The following is a 24167-nucleotide window of genomic DNA, read 5'->3' on the forward strand; positions in this document are numbered from 1 at the left end:
TCCTCCTGCTTGTTGCCCATGCTGTGTGCATTGGAGTAGGTGCACTCCAACTGAGTCACCTGCCTCACCCACAGCTCGAGCATTGTTCCCCTAGGCTCTCTCTGGTGAGCCTCTGGTAAGTCTCCTTCCCCCATTGCAGCTAGTTTAAAGCTCTTTCGATAAGCCCCGCTAACTCCTGCACTGGGATTTGTTTCCCACGTTGAGATAGGTGGGTTCCATGCACAGGCCAGGGACCACGTCAACTGCCCCATGATCAAAGAGCCCAAAGTTTCTGCCTCAACACCAGCCTCTGAGCCAAGCGTTGGATTCAGGGTGACATTAGACGTGCAGGCAGATTCCTTGGGAAATGTAGAGATCAAATGGAAGAGACTAGCTCTTCTGGAAAGACAAATCATTGGGATATGGACTTCCACTGCTGCCATCTCAGAGGGGCCCTCAAAACAAGATGGAGGCCAGCATGAAGCGTGTGCAGGCACGGGGTTGGCAGGAGGAGGCAGTGTTCCACCCAGGCTCCACCTCATAGTGCGTCCAGGTTCCAGGGGTGGATGGGCAGCATTGTAATGTCAGCACAGCTGAACTCTGAGTTCAGAGGGGTGGTCCCACCTCTGCTATTGCGGTCGTGACCAGCGCTTAGCGATGGTTGACAGCAGCTCTCTCTTTGTCCCTGTTACCCTTGTCCTTCTCTACGGCCTCATGTTCCTGGCAACCGGAATCTCCCTGCTCACTGTGATCCGACACCTAAAGGTAGGGGAGATATGAGGGTGGGGTGACTTGTGGCTGGGGGACTCGTGGCTGAGTGAATCCTGGTCAAGCCTTGGGACATCTCAGGAGTGTAACTGTGCCATGTCCATGTGCCCACAGGCTGGCAGACGACGCCTGCGGTGGAGGAAATGGTGGCGGCGAGCAGCAGCACCAGAGCCAGGTGAGCCCTCTGAGGGTCAGCCTGAGCCCCAGGCATCCATTTCCCAGGAGCATCCGTCCCCAGGCAGGGCCTAGCCTCTGGGAGCAGCTGAGCCGCGGCCCAGGACGTGGCACAGTGCAGCCTGGCCAGATGGGCCCACGGCATGGGCGTGCAAACTTCTGGCTTCCCCGGGCTGTGGTGGGTGTGTGCTCAGGGCCGGGCTGGGCCTCTCGGCAGGGCAGAGCTGCAGGTGACATCGGGCTGAAGCCAGGCTGCAGTGACAGCTGTGCCAGGCTGCATGAGGCCCGTGGGCCGCAGATTGGACATGCCTGACCCAGAGCATCCCCCGAGTCCCCAGCCCACCGTGGCTCAGGATTTCTTCGTTTTGCAGGTGCTGAGAGACAGGCAGCCAGACACAGCAGCTCCCAGTGCGAGCCACTGCGCCCCTGCAGGAAGGCCGACCAGGAGCTCCAGCAGCTGGTCCTGTCAGGGCTGCCTGGGTGCAAGGCTGTGCTGGGCCCTGACTTCTGGCAGGCGGCCTGGAGGGACCTGGAAGAACTGATGAAGCAGAACAGCCTGTCGTGCCACTGTTGCAGCTCCTCTGAGGTTCGATGCTATCCCAGAGAAGGCCATGACCACTCCTTGACTGCCTGGCAGAGCACCAACAGAGCCGGTGCCAGTTTGCACCCCTGGACCCGTGTGGAGCGCTGGAGCCCACAAAGCCCTGAGCATGCACGGAAAAGCCTGAAAGTGCACCTGGGGGCCCTGCACAAACGGCTCTTGCTCTCCCAGATGCAGGCAAGGAGAAGGCAATGCTGCTCTGTCCTGCCCAAACTCATCAAGCCAGGGCAGACTCAGCCCCTGCTGCAGCACCGTCTGAGCCCCTTGCTGCAAGCCAAGGGTGACTGCACAGCAGGCAACATTCTTAAGAAGCAAGAGCTGAAATAGTGGGAGGGCCCCAACCCTACTGAGATCTTCCAGAACCTACTGGTGCCATGCCCTCCACTGCTTCTGCTTCCCCAGAATATAGGTCCTTCTGAGAATCTCGTTGAGTTTGTTCTCTATTTCCAGGGCCAGGTTGAGGCACAGGGGCATCCCAGGAAGAGGCAGCAGCACCACCAGGGCCAGCATGAGGAGTCAGCAAAGATTCTTTTGCCTCTGTGCGCAGCACCTAAGGAGACAGAATGTCCAGCAGCTAGAGCAGCACTTCCTGGCCCAGCCAAAGCAGCACGGCTAAACAACAGCAGCACTCAAACGGGCACCTCAGACCTGGATGTGGCTGACATTAAAGCTATCAGGGCAGTGCCAAAACTGCAGGTCAATCAGGTGACTTGCGGGAAGCTCTCCATGCACACAGACAGAAAATGCCTGGACCTGAAGTTTCAACTCTCCCTTGCGACAGTGCAGAAGTCCACAGAACCTCTGCAACACTTACCGCCAACACAGGATGCCCTGCTCTCCACACCCAAGAGGAAGTGCCCCCTCCATCCTGACCAGGTCAGGAGGCAGCAGTGTAGGGCCAAGGCACCAGGATCCTGCCTGGTGCCCACGTACTTCCACAGCTGTGAGGCTCGGTTCCTGACCAAGGAGGAGCGTGAGACCCTGGAGCTGCACATCCGCTCTCTGAAGCTGAACCACCTTGGCCTCATTTCAGGCCGCCCGCTGCAGCCAGCAGCGTCCTGGGAGAAACAGTCCACCAGCACATATGTGACTGCACCATCTGGGGCAGACTGGATTAAGGCAGGCCCCAAAAGACACAAGTGGTGTCCCTGGTAGAAGAAGTGCCCTAGGAGAAGCAAGAGCAGCTGGAGCACCAAAGCAGAAGGCAGCAGCTCTCCACCTGGCAGTGTAACGTTCTGTGGAGCACAAAGGAGTATCACCACCTGAGACAACTCATCATCACAGCCCTGCAGTGACCCTGTCTGTGGCTCCAAGAAATCGTGCCACTCGCACCATGCCCAGGATGCTGCTGCCATACCAACTGACAAGAAGGTCTACGTAGTCTGGGCGAAGATGTGCTCGATGCCCTAAACGTCTGTCTCTAAGCCCATCCATCTTGCTTGTAAGGAGAGGAAGGGCCAGGCTCAGCAGTGCCTCTTCTCTTTAAAAAAATCTGTATTTTTTTAAATAAATAAGCTTATTTACTTGTGCCACCAAGACGGGAGCTGTGCCCTTTTCACCTGCCAGCACTAGTCACCCACACTGCTCCTCCCCAGAGCTGCTCTGGGGGCCCAGCCAGGAGGCTGCTGTCCTAGAGGCTGAGCAGCGCTGAGACAAATTTGAATCACAGATCATAGAATCACAAGGTTGGAAAGGACCTACAGGATCACCTAGTCCAACCGTCCTCCCATCACCAATGCTGCCACAAGCTACTAAACCATACCTCGTAGCTCCTCATCCAGACGCCTCTTGAACACTGCCAGGGATGGTGACTCCACCACCTCCCTGGGCAGCCATTCCAGTGCCTGACCACTCACTCAGAGAAAAAGCTTTTCCTTATATCTAATCTAAATCTCCTCTGGTACCCCATTTTTAAAAAGGGTAAAAAGAATGACTCCATGTACTACCAACATGTCAGTCTCACCTCTGTGCCAAGGAAGATGGTGGAGCAGATCCTCCTGGATGGTATGCTTAAAGCCACATGGAAGGCAGTGAGTTTATATGGGAGAACCAGCACGGCCTCACCAAGGGCAAATCCTGCTTGACCAACCTGGTGGCCAACTTGTTGTCAATTCCTTGGGTCGTGTTAGTTACCTGAGAGAAGAGGCCAAACCCCTCCTCATCACAGCCTCCCTTCAGGAATTTGTAGCCTACAATGAGGTCTCCCCTGAGCCTCCTCTTCTACAGTCTACACAATCCCAGCTCCCTCAGCTGCTCCTCATAAGACTTGTGCTCACCAGTTTTATTTCCACGTTCCAGAGCCTTCATGTCTTTCTTGTATTGAAGTTCCCAAAACTGAACACAGAACTCGGCTTCACCAGTGCTGAGCACAGGCTGATGATTACCTCCCTACTCCTGCTGACCTCACTATTTCTAACGCAGGCCAGGATGGCATTGGGCCTCTTGGCTTCCTGGGCACACTGTCGGCTCACATTTAGCCAAGATCAACCAACACCCCCAGGTCCCTTTCCTCTTCACAGTCATCCAGCCACTCATCCCCAAGCCTGTAGCGCTGCGTGGGGTTCTTGTGGCCAAAGTGCAGGACCCTGCACTTGGCCTTGTTGAACCTCATCCCATTCACCTCAGCCCAGAGATCCAGCTTATCTAGATCCTTCTGAAAGCCTTTCCTACCCTCAGGCAAATCAACAATACTTCCCAACTTGGTGTCATCTGCAAACTTACTGAGGGTACAAACATTTTGTTAGGTCTTTATTTCAATGAGGCAACAAAACAGGAAAAGAGAACCTCACCTTCCACAGCAGTCTATTGGTCATGTTTGCTTATTTAAAGATTAAATATTTAAGCATGAGACAGGGTACTATATTCCACATTCTTTTGTATTTAGCTTGTGTGTTAGAATGTCTCTCTTTTCTTATATATCTTTGGAATAAAATAAAACTGTAACATTCGGATACTATTAATATCAGTCCCTAGTTTTGGTGTGCACTTACTTCTATTCTTTTCTTTACTAGCAAGGATATTTAATTGCTTCCTTTCCTCAGCTTGTACAAACATCTCATACTGTACCTTCCCTACAGAATAGAGCTCAGGAGAACATTCATAATGGTGGAGTTTGAAATTCAATTTCCAAGGGTTTTGGCTTTACAGGAATACTATGCTTTAGGAAGAGTTATTCTGGACAATTTTTAAACAGGTATTTTTATCTGCTAGTAAAAAACTGAAAGGGTTTTGGTACTGTCCAGCCAAAGAACATTAGTATTACTGATGTACACAACTGACACTTCATTCAGCAATTCGTAAACTCTTCTCACAGAACTACTGACACATTATGTAATTACATCTTTTAAAGATGTGGGAAAACTAACTTGCCACACTGGTAATAGGTATGATTACAATCTGACTACAAAACAAACTGTTTTTGTGAATTACCATTATGGAAAAAACCTAACATTTATTCATCTTAGAAGAACTTATAGGAGAAGTCTACTGAGAAGCTTACATAACAGGAAACAGCAGCAATCTAATAAAGCCTGAATTAAGGAAGAGCAAATAAGGCAAATGTTTCACTTTAACATAAGTTAAAAAAAATAGTAGCAAAATACACTCATGCACAATACTTTAGCATTTCTTTTATACATTTTACATTTATGCGTTACTCAATATACAGTTGTAGTGTGGTATAATCTGGTTCAGTAACAGTACTTTCAGACATTTAAGTCCTAGGAAGACTATGTTAAGTCCTGTAAGTAATGGCCTCAAATTCTTGACTTTCCTATATTCTACTCTAGCATTAATCAAACTTGATGAAGGACATATCACGAACCACTATTAAACATTCAAGCAGCTCCAAAATCTCAATGCTCAGATTTAAATGCATGTTGCGTAAGACAGAACTTACCTCACAGAATGCTAGTAAAATGGAAGCAAAGAAAAATGTCAATGTTTCATACCAGCATATTAACATCGTCTTAATCAACTACTTACTAGTCTCATTTTTTAGAGCAGTTTCTTCTTTTTCAATTGTTACCAATAAATTTTCGGTGAGATCTGCTCTTTTGCCCACAATTGCAAAGCCATTCCAGACGTACATCATTTCCTGACAAAAAAATAAACAAGACAATCTCATGAAATTGCACATACACTTAACTAAAGAGAATACACTGGGGGAATGTTATGGAACATTTTGAAAACATGAAAATACTGCCTACAAAAACTTGTTTTAAACAATATGAAAGGTTTCAAAGTTTGTCACTGTTAAGAAGCCCAAGAGTAAAAGTAATCGTGTTACTTCAAATGAGCACTCGAGAATGTGTAATGGACATTTCATCAGGTACATATACATTTTCAAAGGCAATCATAGGCTCTATCTTCCATGTAGAGCAACAGTAGATAAAATTTTCCCTGTGGTTCTAATACATAAATACATCATAATATATGTATCCAGCAACTGCATCTAATATATTCCTCCAAATCTTATTTAGAATTAAGCATCAAGCAAATCCTATCAAAAAGCTCCCCCGATGCTTCAGTAAGCAATATGGTTGTTTAGATGCATTAAAGTGTGATGTAATAAAAATTGAAGAGAACGAGAGAACAGTTATGCAGGTTTCATTCTAGCAAAAAATAATCTTTGCTTTCATGACAAAGTACAGTATACAGCACAATTTGGTTTATTTGCATTGTAACTACATCCGTGAAATACAAAACAATGTCATTTTGAAGCAGATACAATACACCACTCAAATATTTCTGCTTACATTTCTGCTGTAACTATGTGGTTTTTCAGATGGTGTCTGGTGTTAAGAAACACCAACTTACTAGAATTGTCATCAGCTGTAAATCACAGAATCACAGAATGGCCTGGGTTGAAAAGGACCACAGTGATCACCTAGTTTCAACCCCCTGCTATGTGCGGGGCCACCAATCACTGGACCAGGCTGCCCAGAGCCACATCCAGCCTGGCCTTGTGGAAAATCTGATTTGGTTTTGAACTGCCATTAGTACATTTTACAAAAATCCCAAGGCCACTCCATTTGCATGAATGCCAATAATTACTTGGAAAAAAAGTTTAAAATGTAATTATCAAATACATATTACCTGATAAAATGTAAGAAATTATATTAGAAATTATACTCCTTTTCTTCCCCACAATTTTTCTCCATTTCTTCATTTAAAATGGACAAAAAGAAAGCAAGTATAATTACCAAGGCAGGTAATATCAGCTTCACAGGTTGAGAACTTGCATAGCGTCGAGCTTTCCTTACTGCAAATTTTTCAGTTGGAATAGATTTTCCTGCAATTCTCTGTTTTAGACCATCCACTTGTCTAAGAGGAGACAAAAGAAAGCTAAGTTTAAGTAGTTTTCATTTCCTTTAGTCTCATGTAGTAAGATATTATATTTTTCTGGGAAGAATAACATCTTAACTGTGTGGCTTTCCACCACACAGTATGCTGATGCAAGATGTATGTTGCTAATAAATGCATTTTAAACAATGTGATGGTAAAAAGTAATGCAAAAAGTTGAAAAGTTGATGATAAAACATAGGGAGAAGGTGATACAAAACGAAGATATTCAAGTTGAAATTAGTTTGTGAGTGTGGAATTGGGATGGAATATAATGACTGAATATCTAATTATTTCATAAAAGTTTACCTGAACAAAGATACAATGTCCTCACCGGTACTTTTCAATTCATCCTCTGTAAGCATACATAAAATTGCTGCTTTTTGGAATACATATATTGCCTATTTCATAAACAAAAATCAACATATTACCACACTGATATGCTGTGTTCAATGAATACACTAAGAACTGAAATCTCTCATCCACCTGAGAATTACTGGAAACACTTCATGCTGCAGTGAAGTACTTCCAGTAATACTCAGTTGGATAGAACTATTTATGTTTACCCATGCATTTATTACGTAGTTTAATTTTATTTTCAACATATTTATTGATATTCTTAATAAGTCAATATTAAAATCCTTCCTGCAAAAAGTGAGACAATTCACAATACAAATAACTGATAAAAAAAAGAAGTTAATGACAAACGAACTATTCTAATGAGTATTATCTCATCTGAGCACTACCTCAAGGGAAGTTTGACTTAGCACAGAGAAAAAGCAAACATCCATAATTCTATTTAAGACATTCTCACTTCACACAAAAGATACTATCACTGTTTTTTGTCATAAACAGGATGCATCCTCTTTTCCACCTACTATAAAAGAATTACCTAAAAAAGAAGAGATGAAAGATCTATCCAAAATTATTTGCACATTGTGCTTGGTTCCTACTCTGAAAGTAGTTTTAGAAGGGTAAGATTGGCTGACCAGCTTTACTCAAAAGACTCCATTTCCGGAAGACTTTTTATTTCATGTCACAAAGCATGTGCTGACTAGACATGCCTTCATCTTTTTATAATAAATGAAAACACTGTTTCTTCAGCCAAGTTCTATTAGCTAATATTAGAATTCAATTAGAATTGCAATCAACAGTTTTTCTTTCCTGTTTTCTCCTCTCAACTGTGATGGGCGCTTCTGTTTTTACTGAGATTAACGCACTGTTAAATGGTACTAGTGCTTCTGTCCTTAACCACACAGCTCAACCTACAATTTGGTTGCACTGTCCCTTTACTCACAGATTTAAGAAGAAAGGAGAAATTAAACTTATTTTGCACAGCAAAATGCAAATGTAACTATGAGTGGCTATTGGAATATCATATTAATGTCCACCTGACCATTTACCTTAGACCACCTGCTCTCTTTGCTCAGCAGGTCTGCATACCGATATGCCTGAAGCCAGTTCTGCTGGAAGGTGTAACACCACATCAGTTCCCAGTAACAGAGATGATGAATCTGCTTCCATTCTTGCTGGGCTGCTATGCAGTCTTGGAATGTTAACTGCGCCTAGGATTTAGGTAAGTAGGAATAACAAAAACTTGTTCAGTTACAGTTCCATGATAGAGATGCGTCTAACTACATAGAAAATTCTTCTGCAGCACCCAAATAAAGAACAATCAACTTCAACAATCACATAATCTTCCCCCTCAGTTTATCTTAGAGTAAGACTTGCAATCAATACTGACACTAGCTGTCAACAGGGAAAACAACATAATTACTATTTCCAGTATACTTTAAGATGAATCATACGTAATTTTTTTTGGCACAAAACACAGCTGTACACTTAACAAGTAAAAACCTTAAAAAGCAAAAATTGATTTACCTTTTCAAAATTTCCTTTCAGCGTATCTATTCTGGCAGCATAGAACAGTATAATGGAACCCTTGAAAGGAGAGGTGAAAAATACTTAGTTATTACTTTAAGCTTAGGGAAATATATTACTGTTACAAAATTTGTTGAGAATACACACATTTGGAAATTTTTGGAGGTAGGGTTCAAGGAGACTGTCTGCTTCCTGAAGATTGGTGTCCCCTGTACCTAGAAAACATAATAAATCAACCTCAGTTTACCTACAGAAAATATGAAAAAGGACTTTAACACATGAAAAATTACATTTCCAAAACATATTACGACACACGTATAGATTAATGAATGACCAGTTTTATTCAAAAGCAGAAATATCATTAGATCATATTATGTGTCTATAAAAATCAATTCTTGTCTGGTAAGAACTAATGGCTTTTAGTATAGAAAATATTTGTAGGCAGAAGATAAAATATATTAACCTTAAAACTATTCCATTATAAATTTCTTTTATATTTTCAAGTCCCTTTGATTGTTTTAACAAGTAAAGAAAACAATCTCTAGCTGCCCTCTTTCCTAGTTTTAAACTCAATAACAAAGCATGGGTGATACTAGAAGAAATGAAGTTCATCTTAATTTCCTAATTAGCCTAAAGGACAAGGGCAGAAAGTAAAGAACATAAATAAGTCTGTTAAAGATGCACATACAATTAAAAGTAACTTGTAGGCCCATGTGGCAGAAGAATAATTCTCTGTATGTTTGATCTTCCAAGAAAATTATTTAGGAGTACAGACCTCATTCCTGAGACGGCTTTCACTATATCTGATGTTCATATATGGAAAAGGACTTGTCAGAAATTAAAAGTGTTCTACGAAATTCTGCTGTTACAATTGAAGGACTCCTTCAAACAGAACCTGATGTCAGTGTAACACAGCATCTGTCTAACTACTTCTTGGAGCATAGCTTTGTCAGAGAGATCAGTTTCAGAATGTAATGAGTTACACAGAAATCTCCTCTTACAAAACTAATAGCCCCAGATTCTAAATTCAGTTCAAACAGCAGAATGTCTGTCACAATGTGTAGTATGACTGAAGAGCTACACAGTGGGTCTCACCAAGGATTAAGGAGACATAAGTATGATAAACCAACAGGGTAAAAGTACACAGAATGGCTCTCAAACTGCTGCCAGATGCTCCTTCCCACAGTTGATAGAGGCCCAGCTCCTAAGAAACATCACACACACATGCAGAATTAGCTATCAGTATACACAGTTACTTTCAGTCATTTATAGATCACCCAAACCCCATTTTAAATATAAATATTTCATAATCTAGGACTTCATTATCTCAGATCCAACATAACATTCTACCAAAATACTTCTGACCTGCCGATCGCAGCTGGCCAAAAACAGCTTAAGTTAATGCTGAATAGAATTACGTATGAATTCCACAGACCATGCAGCTAGACAGACCTAAATCCCTTCCTCATTATTTTATTGATATGAGCCTTTTAGAATAATGATTTTAACACTGTGTTCTATAGAAACTTCTTTAGTGTTACTTTTAGACAAAAGTCTTCCTTCACAGAAATCACTGGTTATTCTCAATTCTCTCCTGTCAAGTCAGCCACTAATTAGAGTTTCTGATCAAAATAACAGCTTTGCTAAGAAACCAACTTCTAGACAGTTTCCAGAAGCTACAATTTAATTTGTGAGTTCTGAAAAAAAACAGGGACATTTACTTGGCTATTACATGTGAAACTTCTTTTTAACCATTTCAGCTTATGTCCATTACAGGACAGCTTGGTTCCTCTGAGGATTGTTAAGATGAGATAAGATTAGTAAGATTGATAAGATTGATAAGACTGATAAGACTGCTTAAGGGCAATGAGTCTTTAGAAGGTGATTTAAACAGTTTTTGGGGAAAAAAAAAAAAGTAATAAGTAAATTAAAATAAATGAACAGTAAAATAAAATTAAGGAGTTTTATTGCATAACAATTGTTCAGCTTTCCTTTAAACTTCTACAACCTTTTCACTTACGGCACTAATACGTGCCGTGAAAATTCTCCAACATGCAGTACAATTTGAACAGGAAGCAAGAGAACGAATGCCTCTCTGCTGAAACCTAATTTTATATCAAATATACTAGTGGACAAGCTAGGAGGAATATGATCATATTTTCCCTGGCTTATGAACAACATGACACTTAATTCTGTGTAATTCTGCGGGTTTATTTGTTTTTTTGTTTGCTTCATTTCTTGAAGGTGGCAAAGGCAGTATTAAAGTGCTGCAGAATAATAAGAAGTTATAATTACAAATATCTCAGCCATGAGGAACAGAGGTACTGGGATTGCACAGCAAGACACTCGGAACTTCATTCTCCCAAAGGTAGGAGAAAGTGAAGAAAAAAAATGTAGAACAATGACTCACTGAGCCAGAAAAAAAAAAAAAAAGAAGAAAAGAAGCTGATATTCTCCTTATAAGGATCAGGAAAAAGAAATGAAATTGTAACTTGAAAACCATCTCTAAAGCAAGCTCATGATTTTCCTTGATCAAGATTCAAAGATTCAGATATCACCATATCTGCTTTCATACCTGCATAATTTCTTCTACTTATTTTTTTAAGAACACTGAAGTAATAATCAACAATGTATATCATTATATATCTAGTGTGAAATGCATGGTATTATATATACCAGGTCTTTACTTGGGAGAAGTCTAATTAGAAAAAGCAAATACAAATCCCATACCCTATTGCCAGAAAATCCAATAAACTCTAAAAATCGGAGGATCCTTGCTGGTAAAAGCGACAGCATCTGCAATACATTTCAAACAAGCATAAGATAAAAAACTTACACACATTCACACAAACTGTGAAACTACTATAAACTACAGCTAGAATGCTAACTATTATATTGAATGCTCTTACATATCACTGAAAAAGTAAAATACACATGAACTCAAAAACAGACATGCATGATTAACAACATGCAATCAGTTTGCAGCTTAAGGAAAACTCGAACACTTGATGATCATCCAGCATGGAAACAGCAAGACAGAATCCATCTGTTCCTTTTCAGATAATGACTTTCCTGTCTTCAGCTGATCAGAACTGCTTGAAAATTTTGAGCCATGTGGAATAAGAGGCAAGTATTATCTATTTTGACAGTACTTATCAACAATTGTCATCTTCCTTTAATCCCAGTGAAATGATACAGTGGTATCCAAAAATTCCACTTTTTCGTACTTGGGAAGTATGGAACCAGCAGACTAGCAAGTCTATCTTTTCTAGAAATATTAGCTAATTTTACCATATTACATGCACTTTCTAATTCTCTCATAACTGCAATCTCCACATTCTACACAAGAGAAAACTTTTAAAGATCACAACCACCTTTTCAAAAAATATTACAGGAAGGTCTATTTGAAGGTCAGTTTTTGTAAGCTCCATTCACTCTACTATATTCTGCCCAGAACAGACTTTTTCTTTTAAGCTTCTTGCTGAGAAGACTTCATGAAGTATAGGAGAGGTCAGAGTACTTGTGAAAGACATCTACCAGTTGCTTGGGTTTTAAAGACTGACAGGTGCAGAGAGACCTGAGTTCTTCTGACCATACTCAGAACTGGCCAGCTCCAGTCTGGAATGATACAGAAATTAAAATACCAGCAGAAATCAACTCTCACTGTTGTTGTGATAGATGTGAAAAGGCAATGTAGTAATTGCAAATAAAAACATCAGTGGACGCACCCAGTCGTTTCTCGTTCAAATCCAGTAAGCTACAGATTGTTCTTCTGAATTTGTGAATGGTCTACGGTAATTCACAGTGACAATTTACAGTATGTCAAAATAATGAAGCACAAGAATGACATGACGGGAGGGATAGAATAAAAGCATTCATTCCAGATATCTTACAACCAACCGTAGAAGCATCTTTAAAAGTCATGCTAGTCATATATAGGTAAGTATAGCTGCTTTCCATCTTAAGCACTGCATATGTTATTAAAACAGATAAAACAAAATTTAAAGCAAATTAGCAGAAAAATCCTAGAACACACAACGCAAAAAGCCGCTAAACTTTTCATGTTTCATAAAAGCTGTAAAACCTACAAATATGTTTTACTAACTTTTTAAAAATAGGATTACAGTATTATATATGTAAAGAATCCTACAGAATTACTGAAATGAATTTATGTAGTCTGAAAAAGTCATACCAGATTGAATGCTCCAATTCCAAGTTTTACCCCTCCTTCAAACTGGTGGTAAGTTTCAATTTTGCTTTTGTTCCCCTGTGTCATCTGCAGAACCTGATGACATTCTCTTTTGATGCACAAAAGAAGAGGAGAGATGAGAAACATGACTTAGAAAGTATACTGAATTTAATCATTATCATTTCTATAAAACAATCTTTTTTTTTTCGCCCTCCAGTTTGGAGGCATTTATTCGACTGCTTATACCAACACTGAATCTGAGTATTTTCCAATAGCTTACTTGTATATTTGGTAACTTGTCCTAATTTTGAGGCCACCTTTGATAAAGTTGATCATATTTTCATCCTGAAATACAAAATATTAATTGTACAACAACACATATTTAGCTATACAAGTAACATACACAAACTCTCAGCAACATTTTACTTTATTTAGCACTTTACAGTCACTGGAAATATTAAAAATGTTTTTCAGTTAATAGAGTCATCTTTAAGACTAAAGTTAGCACATGCATTATGTTTTTATAGAAACATTTTTCTGTTGCGTGTGATGAGCTTCAAAACTCAGAAGAAGGCAAAGTGAGCAGCTGTTTTTTGACTGAACTTCCAGCACGTATAAACAAAAAAGAAAGCTCTCCACCAGGTGGTGCTGTAGGAATCTTTTAAAAAATTTTGGAATGATGATTCTGACACGCACAACCTCGCAGAAGATAAACCAAAAAAATCCCTAAGCAGATGAATTATGATTGCTAAACAACAGCTATTACATACACTACTCAACATACATGTTTATTATCCCTAAGAAAATCAAAGCCACGATCCACTAGCTATCAAAAATAAGTTCCTAAATAGCAAGATGGCCAATGATTCAGCAGGACAGATTTTTGTTCTTTTCTCTTAGAATTAACATAGGAGGGAAACATGTGCAAGCATTTCAGAAATCCTGACTGAATATTCCAGGACAGCACATACGATGTTGACAGTAAATAAATAAATAAACACACATAAAAAGACTACCAGAATTAGGAACTAAAGGAAGTGCTGGTTCCATGGAAGGACAACCATTTTGAAAATCAACTGTTCTGCCTGAAAGACTGAACACTTAAATGTGGGTATTTATTACAGGTATTCTTGCTACACCTCTTTCTAAATAACTACAATCTCACTGCCACCACCATCCTCAGACGAATGGAGGTCAGCCAGGGGGTAATGGAGTATGGCGGCAATCAGCAGATCAGGGTATTACAGCAAAAAACAAAGCAAATGAAACAACGGACAGCAAGTGCTGCTTCACAGAAGGAGTACTCTTCCCCTAGGGGTACTCCACTTCATTCAGCCCCAAAGCTGATCTCCTTCAACAAGCACTTAAAAATTATCTTTGTGCTTAAAAACAAAATCAGAAAACAAATGAAAGAAAAAAAAAAAAAAGGAAAAAAAAAAAAAGAGATTTGCTTCTGTTTCATTAGGAAAGGAAAGACTGCCATTCCACTCCTAATATTTCCTGACACTTCGGACCTAAGTATTCTATTAAGTGATATAAAGCTGAGCTAAATTAACTATTTGGGTCAAACTGATCCTATACATTTGTTTCTCACTTCTTCCTCCTAGTTTATATCTGAAGGGATTATCACCCCTCCTGGGAAACTGGCACTCTCAAATACCTCTCTGAAGTGCCTCTATACCAATGCATGCAGCGTGGGAAGAATTAGAGATCTGTGATTACAGAGACATGGTGGGATAGCTCATATGACTGAAATATTGTCATGAATGGCTACATGTTTTTTTTAGGAAAGACTGGCCAGGAATAATTGGTGGTGTAGCTCATTTGTATACAGGAGAACACCTGGAATGTATGGAGCCCTGCCTAAGAGTGCATGATGAGCAGGTAAGGATTAAAGGAAAGACTTAACAAGGGTGACTCTGTTCTAAGTGTTTACTACAGAACACAGGATCAACACAAGGAAGTAAATCAGGCCTTTTATAATCAAAGGCCCTGGCCCCTCCCTCGTGAGGGACTTCAACCACCCCGACATCTGCAGAAGGAACAATACAGCAGGGCACAAACAATCCATCAGGCTCCTGGAAAGCACTGGTGATACATTTCTGTCAAAGGTGGTGGAGGAGCTAACAAGGAGAGGTGTGTTGCTGGACCTTGTTCTTACAAATAAAAAAGGACTGATTAGGGACATGAAAACTTCAGAGCAGCCATTGCTACAGTGACTATGAGATCATGGAGTTCATGATCCCGCAAGAAGGAAACTGAGCAATAAGTAAGACTGCAACCCTGGACTTCAGGAGAGCTAACTTTGACCTTTTCAGCAACCTTCCTAGAATTATCCCGTGGAAATAAGTTCTAGAAGCTCAAAAACAATGCACCCTGTGGCATGTGAACTTCAGCAAGGCTTTTGAAAGTGTCACTCAGGATCCTTATAGTTAAGTAGGCTGGACAAGTGAATGATGAGGTGGATTGAGAACAGGCTGAATAGAAGGTCACAAAGGACTGTGATCAATGGTTCAGAGTCTGGTCGGAGGCCTGGAGCTAGAAGTGTCCCCCACAGGTCAATATTGAGTCCAGAATTGTTCAGCATACTCATCAGAGACTCGGATGAAGGATGGGAGAAGCTGGAGTGCCTTCTCAGCAAGACTGATGATGATATAAGATTGCGTAGTGGCTGATAGTCCTGAAAGCTTTGCTGCCATTCAGAAAGATCTTGACAGTCTGAGATGGACAGAGAGGAACTTCCCGAAATATAACAAAGGTAAGTACAAGGCCTTGCACCTAGGCACCAGTACAAGCTGTGGGCTGACCTGCTAGAAAGTACATCTGCAGAGAAGGATCTTGTCCACCACTTATCCTGATGGATAAGTTAACTATGATCTAGAAATGTGCCTTTGTGGTCAAGACAGCCAATGGCATTCTGGGTTGTGTTAGGAAGAACACTGTCAGCAGACTGAAGGTAGGTAATCTTTCCCTCTATTCAATTTTGGTGAGGACGCAACTGTAGTATTGCAAACAGCGCTGGGCTCCCCAGTACAAGAGAGACACAAAAGAGCTCTTTGAGTGAGACCAGTGAACGGCTATTAAACTGATTAAGAGACAGGAGCTTCTTTTTTATGAGGGAATGCTGAGAGAGCGGGACCTGCTTACTGGCTAGCCTGGAAAAGAGAAGGCTCTGAAGGGATCTGATCAATGCATACAAATACCTAAGAGTAGGGATGAAGATGAGGAGACAAGCTCTTCTTGGGGGAGGAGAAAGCATGAATGAGGATGAGATGAAATAGGCTCATCCTACAAACTGAAATACAGGAAGTTTCAAGTGAACGTCATGAAAAACTTCTTTTACTGTGGGAGTGACTGAGCACTGGAACAGGCTGTCCAGAGAGGCTTGGAATCTCCTCTGAAGATATTCCAAAGCTATTGAGACACAATCACTGGTAATGTGTTGCTCTAGGGAACCCCGTCTGAGCAGGGATGTTGGACTAGATGGTCACCAGGGATCCTGTTCCCCCTCAACCATTCTGTGATCTAAAATACATTTATTAAACATCCACATAAGCAATCGAAGTATAAGAGACAAAAAATTCATATTTAAGAACACCAATATTAAGTCTCTAAAATACAAGCTAAACAAGAAGATTAAAACAGCAGTAACAGTAGACCCTCCTGTGAACAGAATAATTATCTCAACAATGCTAAGGCAGATCTAATTTATAGTCATTCATTACTATATTGTCCCTGATACCATTTCAAAAGGCCATGGAGAGTCATGCTGAACTAAAGACAATGGCACACCAGTTTAAGTATTCTTAGGTGGGAAAAAAACTCCATCCTTATTGCACAAAAAAAAAAAAGACTCGCTCTCCAAATGAGACATTTCCTCACAGTTGAACATCTCTTTAAACAAGTCCTGTATAGTTTTAGATGTGATGCCAGTAATTCGGTATGACACCTTCATCCATTTGATCCTGGGTATTAATGACATCTTTTCGTTATCCACAGAAACAAAACAAAACAAAAAGTCTGAAGTGACAGTATTGCTTGATAGCATAGCATTTGCTGTACTTTCAATTACTGTCATAAAGTAACACCAGTTCACTCAGAGGAAGTTTTTTTTTCTTAACTTATCTATTCTGGAGATAATGCTCTACCAGCACTAACATCTTCACATCTTTCCATTAAACTGTTACATAGAAACACAGAATGGGAATGATTTTACCTGTACAAAGGTGAGAGCTGCTTTCTGCAGTAAGCATTCCGCATAGCAGACTTCAGCATGCATTTCCTCTATATAAGAAAGAAAAGTAATCTACTGTCAGCAAAGCTGACAGTATCAATATTCTCCTCTTGAGGTCAATGGAACAAATAAAATGCTGCCAAGAAAAAAGGTCAGACTCTGCCATTGCTGCTTTGATAACTACTGAACAGCAGCTGTAACATGCAGATCCCACCAGAACTAGTAATCGAGAAGCTAGCTAAAAACAGTATTTTGTTTCACCTCTCCTCAGACAAAAACCTTGATCTTGTCATGGCTGCCTTCTGCCTCGGGCAAAAGCTTCTTACTACTCTGGTTGATAATCTCCTGTACTTTTCATTGATACTATCTTTAAATACAAGCGTAGAGCAGCTAGTTCTTCAAATTCTCCTTTCAAATCTGAGAAAACTTCCATAGATGAACACTAACACAGTGGCTCAGCTGTTTCCTAAGTCCAGTAAGACATTATGAACAAGTTTTCATTAAGTCATGCTAAACAATCTGAAAGCCCCAGGCAGACTGTCCTCATGCACCACTAAAGTCCATTTGACTTAACACACACGACACGAGTTACTCTGCTACAAGAGTAACTGCATGCTGCAAGACCAGACACATGCATAAGGCTGCTGTATGTACAGTGCACACACGGTGAATTTGATGTGTTCAGTATAAGGAGGGTTCTTTTGTGTCAGGTTAGAAAAAAATGCATACTTGATTCTGCCTGAATCAGAAATAGTAGATCAGCATTTTCAGAGCCATGAACAATGTACTGATACCATTTCCCAAAACACCTTAAGGCAAAACAGACAAGCACAAAACTTGTTAATATATTCAGATTCAAATACAACTAATGATAAGGACTTATTCCACAGCATAGGTAATTCTTAAGCTTTTTGCAGCAATCTTAAGTTGAGGGGGAAAAAAATAAACCATAACTGGTTATCAAACTCCTTTCTTACTTGATGCATGCTCAGAGCCTAACAAATGAGTTGGAATACACAATTTTGAGAAACTATGCATTAAAAAGGACAAATTAGTAATTGATCTGCACTAAATATTATTGCTTCCAAAGGACTCTGCAATACTGAAGATGGTACATGCAGGAATTTTTTTTCCTGTAAGATACTACTCAAATTATAGAGCATAGCATATTAGTGCACACTGATAGAGTGTTCTCAGGCTTTTTAAAATTTTGTTAATTTAACTGCATTATAAACCACTTACCTTCACTCAGTTGATCCACTGACTGTTTAGAAACTAGATTGGACAAGGACTCTACCACTGTGCTTCTTTTCCTGAATCTGTATCAGTCATACATAGAAGAAAAGAAACCCAAACAGCATAAGTGACATTCTGAAAAGAACTTTATTATTTATAATTCTTAACCAATTCCAACACAAACTTCAGACGTTCTTAAGAAAGTCGTAATTTCACAATAGCTACATTTTTTTTGAGTGATTTTTTGAGAGGCCTATCCAACCTTAATTTATTTTCCAAGTACAAATGTAATCTATGTTAAGTATACAACAGCATTTCCAGCTTCCATCTATAAAGTTCCTGCCTAATTCAACACACATGCAGAAACACTGCTGGGGAATGAATCAGTGCCACAGGCTAAAAAGTTTCTCACTGGACCTCTAGCATTTGAAAAGAGACTTCTGAGAAAAAAAGTCAAACTGATGGCAAAGTAATGTAATTGCCAGAACTGCTGCAGAAGTCTTTTTGATGCTGGGTAAGCCACTTTAATTCAACTTCAGATTTTAATGATTTTTTTTTTTCTATTTGTTCTCAAACTTGCACAGGGAGCACAATGAAAATAAGGGGAAGATGTTTTCAACATAAATGAGTAAGTATTTTATGTCCTTTTATGCCAGACATGGAATTTCACACTGGACCTCCCAGAGCAGAAGAGCAGACATTTTAGTTTTAACAGATCTCAGTTATCCATATTATGACATACTAGTTTATTTTATTATTTTAGCATCATTATTTTAGTATCATGTTCCCAAAATGAATTCTCTGATATTTACAAACAGCCTTACGAAGAAGCTCAACAAACAATTCAGAAAAGGAATACATTTTCCAAACCAGGGAGTCATTCATTAAAAACAATGAGAGCTTACTTAGACTCATAGAATCATTACAGTTGGAAAAGACCTCTAATATCCAGTCCAATTATCAACTCAGCAACACCATACTCATTAAACCACATCACTCAGTACCACATCTACAGGTTCCTTGAAAATTACCAGGGACAATGACTCCATCACCTTCCTGGGCAGCCTCACCACTCTTTCAGAGAAGAAATCTTTCCTAATATCCATCCCAAACCTCTCTTGGAGCAACTTAAGGCCACTACGACTCATTACCACTAGACACGAGGGAGAAAAGGCCCACTCCCACCTTGCTACAATTTCCCTTCAGTTAGCTAATTGTTTTAGAAGAAACATAAGTACAAGCCTGGTCCTCTTAGACTATTTTGTCTACTTTTGAAAACAATTCTTACAAAGAACACTTTCATAAAGAAAAGGAAATTTTAAATAGGGAGCTTTAAGCTATTGATCTCTATGGAGAATAAACATCACAGGTTGAAATAGCTCAGAATGTCAGCTTTGACTCTAGGTCTACAGTGCAATCAGCACTTTAACTTTACAGGTTATGAATACCCAAATTTGACAATATTAGTAAGCATAATCTTACTCAAAGTAATTCGATAGGTGACTTACCTCATCTTTCCAAATTTAGATCTCTATCATATCAACAGCATCCTGCCATGGAAGCACTTAGACAGCTGGGGTATCTCACAAAGAATACTCACTAGATTAAGTACTTCATAAATACAAATTGCTTGGACTTACCTTTGGCAGGTTTGCAAAGCTTCTTTCATTGTAGAAATTCCCATTTGTATATCCTGTTGTTCAAAGGTCATAGCAGCTTGCATAACTAAAATAGTGCTGTACCCAAGGGCATGGTACATACTATCTTTAGACCTAGGGCAAACATAAAAGTTTTGCACATTTTAACAAAAATTCAATTTAAAAGACAAAATTAAATGCTGTCTGAGACACCTACATTAGCTTATGTAAAAACAAAAGAAAAACAGAAGACTTAAGAATATAATGTAGACGAGGGCAATTTTCCTCTTTTTGCCACTTCACAGGCTACTGCTGCAGCAAGCCCCAGAAAATGTCCAAAAGTGGTTCATAAATACCTGCACTTAATTATATTGCCATTTGTAGTTCATTGGCATATCTGCTTCATTTAGCTAATTAAGCCACAACATATTCCTTTGGCTCTGCCTTCACTTAACAAAGGAGATAAGGACATCCTTAGAAAATGGTTAACTCACCCCAAGATACAAAAATCTGCATCTATGTCACAGAAAGGGCAGTACAACTGTAATCAGTTCTGCATAAAAGGCTACACTGAGCAAGCCTGATTTTCACAACATGAGAAAAATACTATCACACAATCAAAAAGTTGTTGGAAAGAGCTTCTCAAAGTGAAACCTACCAACCAAGTTTGGACAGCTTCAGGAAAATGAAGACAGAACACATCTCCTGCCACTCTTTCGCTGGTGCTGTACTTCTCTAAAATAACCTTTCCTAACAACCAGTTTGAACTTTCTAAGCCTCAACTTAGGGCAACCGCCTCTTGTTTTACCATCTGCCACTATGGATAAAACTGTCTCTGCCACTTCCCCTCAATAGCTGCAAACTACTATTAGATTAATCCCTCAAGTCTCCCTGTTGCCAAACTAAAAACAGCCCACCTCCCAATCACAGAGTTATATGTACATAATTTTCTGGCCACATTGCTATCCCTCCCAGGATCCTCTCCAGTTTGGAAACAGAATTCTTCAGTAAGAACAGGGAATATTTATCAGTAGCCTATTTATTTCTTGTAGGTATCACCTCCTCTACTTTTTAATGTTCTTTTTGAACTTACATTTAACTTTCTTTAAAAGGTTATTTTTCAGTAAAACAATTTTAACTTCTTTCTTAGAGGTGGCATTTCTTTCTTTGCTAGATTAAGCCCCCTTCTGCAGATTAGCTGAATATGCTGTATAATAGGCTCAGAGTCTGCTAACTGCCAGGAACTCAGTGTTGAAATCAAGGTATCTAGAGTGTTATTTTTCTTCATAGCTTAAATCAATTACAAGAAACACTTCACTGTACTTTAAAAAACCCATATTACAGTATAAAATGGTGATATGACTTACAGAGCTGTTTTATTATATAAACAAAATCCAATATATATAATGAAAGATATACTAAAATATTTTGGAAATGTGTGTACATGTATTTATTAATATACAACCCTTATATGCAGTACTATTTCACAATAATTCAGAAAAATCTAACTAGCTTTCTGTATTGTACTTTCTCAAAATGTTGCCCTATAACAAGCAATTTTGTGTTTGAAGACACGGTGCAATATGCACAGAATAGAACTTAGATACACATTAGACAGTTAAATTACTTTCCCAACATTTCACTTAACAGTGCATTTTCACTTGTCTGTACTGTCTACCTCACATTACCAACCCACCATTGTCACTCAATCTTACTGTTGTCAAACAGCAGAGCAGGAACTTCGCATTACTCTACCAACACACATTACAGAACCCCCTCACTGAAATACCCTTTGACATAATACACAGCAGACAGGAAAAGGACTGTGAATAGGAGTCACATCCCAGACACACAGATTACACACAGTCACAGTTCACCCACACAGCTCACCAGCTAACCTTTCAAGTTCCCTGGCTACCTACTCTTGAACTCAATGTGGGTATGGCCCAGTACATGATTTAAAATAGCTATTAACCAACACCTCCTAGAAATAATGAGCTTGTATTGTACAGGCTTCAGTTGTAATCCCAAGAGTTCTTCTCCTGTATTTCTCTGCAGTGAAATGGTAATGAAGTCTCCTATCATAAACCAGAATAATTTACAGAGCAAGCAAATGACTGCTAATGTGTATTACCATGTTTATCAGTATTGCACTGATGATTGTGATATTGAGAAAGCAAGAGCACACACACTTCAGAACATTCTATGTAATTCTGTCAGTTTATGAAGACTTTATTGTAAAGAGCAAAGGCAATAGGGAAGAAGATAATCAGAAAATTGAAAGGTTTGCTTTAAAAGTAAATACAGATGTCAGGCAAATGTAATTTAAAAACCATTAAAAGAGTATTCTGGAGGCATTTCTTCATCTTTGTTAATGTGTGAAAAAACATCTCCACTGCACAAAGTCTCTGATCAAAGACCCGTTAGGTGAGGTCTTTTTCTGTTTTTTCCTTCTGCAGGTGAAAAGACTATTTCTTTAACAGTTTTAGTGATGGACTAAAGAAATGAGCAGTTCTAAAACTCCAGAATACTGAGAAATACTTTTGGACAAGAGGAAATAAATGAAAGCTACTATCTTCAGAGGCTTTAAACCGATCTTCAGCTTACAGATAGTATATTTTACACTGTTCATGGAAATTCAAGCAAATATCATGACCTCACCAGGGGCGAAGTAATTCCAGGGCTTCAGAGAACTTGTTATTTAGAAACAAATTCAGTGCCATTGAACATTCTTCCAGAGAACTCTTGAGATCCATCTTGGATGCCCTAAAAAAAAAAAAAGGAAGCTTTTTAGTTCAGTCAAGTCGTAAATATAAACACAAAAATATGTTTTCTAATATAACTGAACAGGTGCTAGATAGCAATTGTATGGTATTGCTCATTTTTAAAATCTAACATTACAAAACCAAGTCAGACTATTTATCCACACTACAGATCACTTTATCCATGCTACAGACATATAAGAAAACTTACTAAAGTGATGGTTAGCATTTTGCCATCCTGTTTAGCAGTCAATATGCAATGGAGTCATTTTTACTAATATTTGTGTAACAAGCATACAAGTTATTGCATCTAACCTCTCATATTAGTATAAATTGCATATTAGTATAAATTGTATTAGTATAAATGTAGCATCAGACTCTATTCAGACTCAAAGTCTGGAGAGAGACGACAGCATAATAGCTTTAGTCCAAGAAAGCAGTAAACAGACACTCACTCTGCAAATAACCTCAAAATACTCCAGTCAGGAGCCTTCAGCCATGTCAAAAGTTTTTGTTCTTCCTAATTCACTTCACAGCTAAGTTACTTGGAATTGCTTACGAGCAAGCTATGTAACAAAACTTCTATCTCAGCCAGTTTTGTCTGATAGTCAAGAAGCACTCTTACTACTCCATGTGTGGAGCTGGTGACACACCAGACATTCCCAGCAGTAACAAGTAGCTAGCAGCTACATAGCCTTTAAAGAGCGCATCTGGATCTGGAAAAGATAATCTGTTTACAGCTTTAAAACAACAGGTTTAGGCTCCATAATGGGCTTTATTCAAGAAAGGTTAAGCAGTGCCAAGCAACAGATCACAGCAATGAGATGAATATTTAAGTGCTCACGAGAAGAGATGAATCCCAAAGGAGGAATTTAAGAAAGACAAACCATAGGGAGTTCAGCTATTCTAAATCTGGAAGAAAGCATGCAGGAAAACAAAACAAAACAGAACAGAACAGAAAACCTAAACAAAAGATGATATTAAAATGATTGGAAAAGCTTTTACACAGAAAACCTCTTTTTTTTCCCCACCTCTCCATTACTTTTGTACTTTTGTACTTTTTACTCACATTGGTTCTGCTTGTTGTATTCATTCTGGGGCAGAAAATTGGGATAAGGCTAGATGAACACTGAAAACATTTATTCAAGTTTGTCCCTTTTTTAAGGGCATACATAAAAAAAAAAAAAAAAAAATCACTTCATAGAGATATACTCAGCACTTCGAAATCACTATTTAATACTGAGCCTACCAAAAGGAAAATCTTGCACTTCATTATAAAAAATTGTGAAGGTGCAAACTGCTCAACAGAGCCCTCCTTTTTTAATGTCTTTGGGATACTGTTTAAAAGCAAATAGACAACAGA

The 24167-nt window shown here is 39.5% G+C and overlaps 1 protein-coding gene across 1 annotated transcript in view; it reads right to left on the reverse strand.

The window, feature by feature from the left end:
* The window catches only part of TTC39B (tetratricopeptide repeat domain 39B), a 91655-nt gene that overhangs the window by 14328 nt on the left and 53160 nt on the right, over positions 1 to 24167 (reverse strand). The window contains exons 3-16 of the mRNA XM_042826811.1: positions 22704 to 22808; positions 20046 to 20177; positions 18412 to 18488; positions 17152 to 17219; positions 13216 to 13280; positions 12939 to 13044; positions 11477 to 11542; positions 9842 to 9950; positions 8894 to 8961; positions 8747 to 8806; positions 8269 to 8430; positions 7175 to 7266; positions 6727 to 6847; positions 5507 to 5618 (exon numbers count right to left, since the gene is read on the reverse strand). Coding sequence (XP_042682745.1) covers positions 5507 to 5618; positions 6727 to 6847; positions 7175 to 7266; positions 8269 to 8430; positions 8747 to 8806; positions 8894 to 8961; positions 9842 to 9950; positions 11477 to 11542; positions 12939 to 13044; positions 13216 to 13280; positions 17152 to 17219; positions 18412 to 18488; positions 20046 to 20177; positions 22704 to 22808 — 1343 coding nt within the window. The remainder of the gene's footprint in view (positions 1 to 5506; positions 5619 to 6726; positions 6848 to 7174; positions 7267 to 8268; positions 8431 to 8746; positions 8807 to 8893; positions 8962 to 9841; positions 9951 to 11476; positions 11543 to 12938; positions 13045 to 13215; positions 13281 to 17151; positions 17220 to 18411; positions 18489 to 20045; positions 20178 to 22703; positions 22809 to 24167) is intronic.

The sequence above is a fragment of the Centrocercus urophasianus genome, unplaced genomic scaffold (assembly GCF_019232065.1).
Source record: "Centrocercus urophasianus isolate 14NV4802_14NV808 unplaced genomic scaffold, USGS_Curo_1.0 seq_27, whole genome shotgun sequence".
Classification (NCBI taxonomy): Eukaryota; Metazoa; Chordata; class Aves; order Galliformes; family Phasianidae; genus Centrocercus; species Centrocercus urophasianus.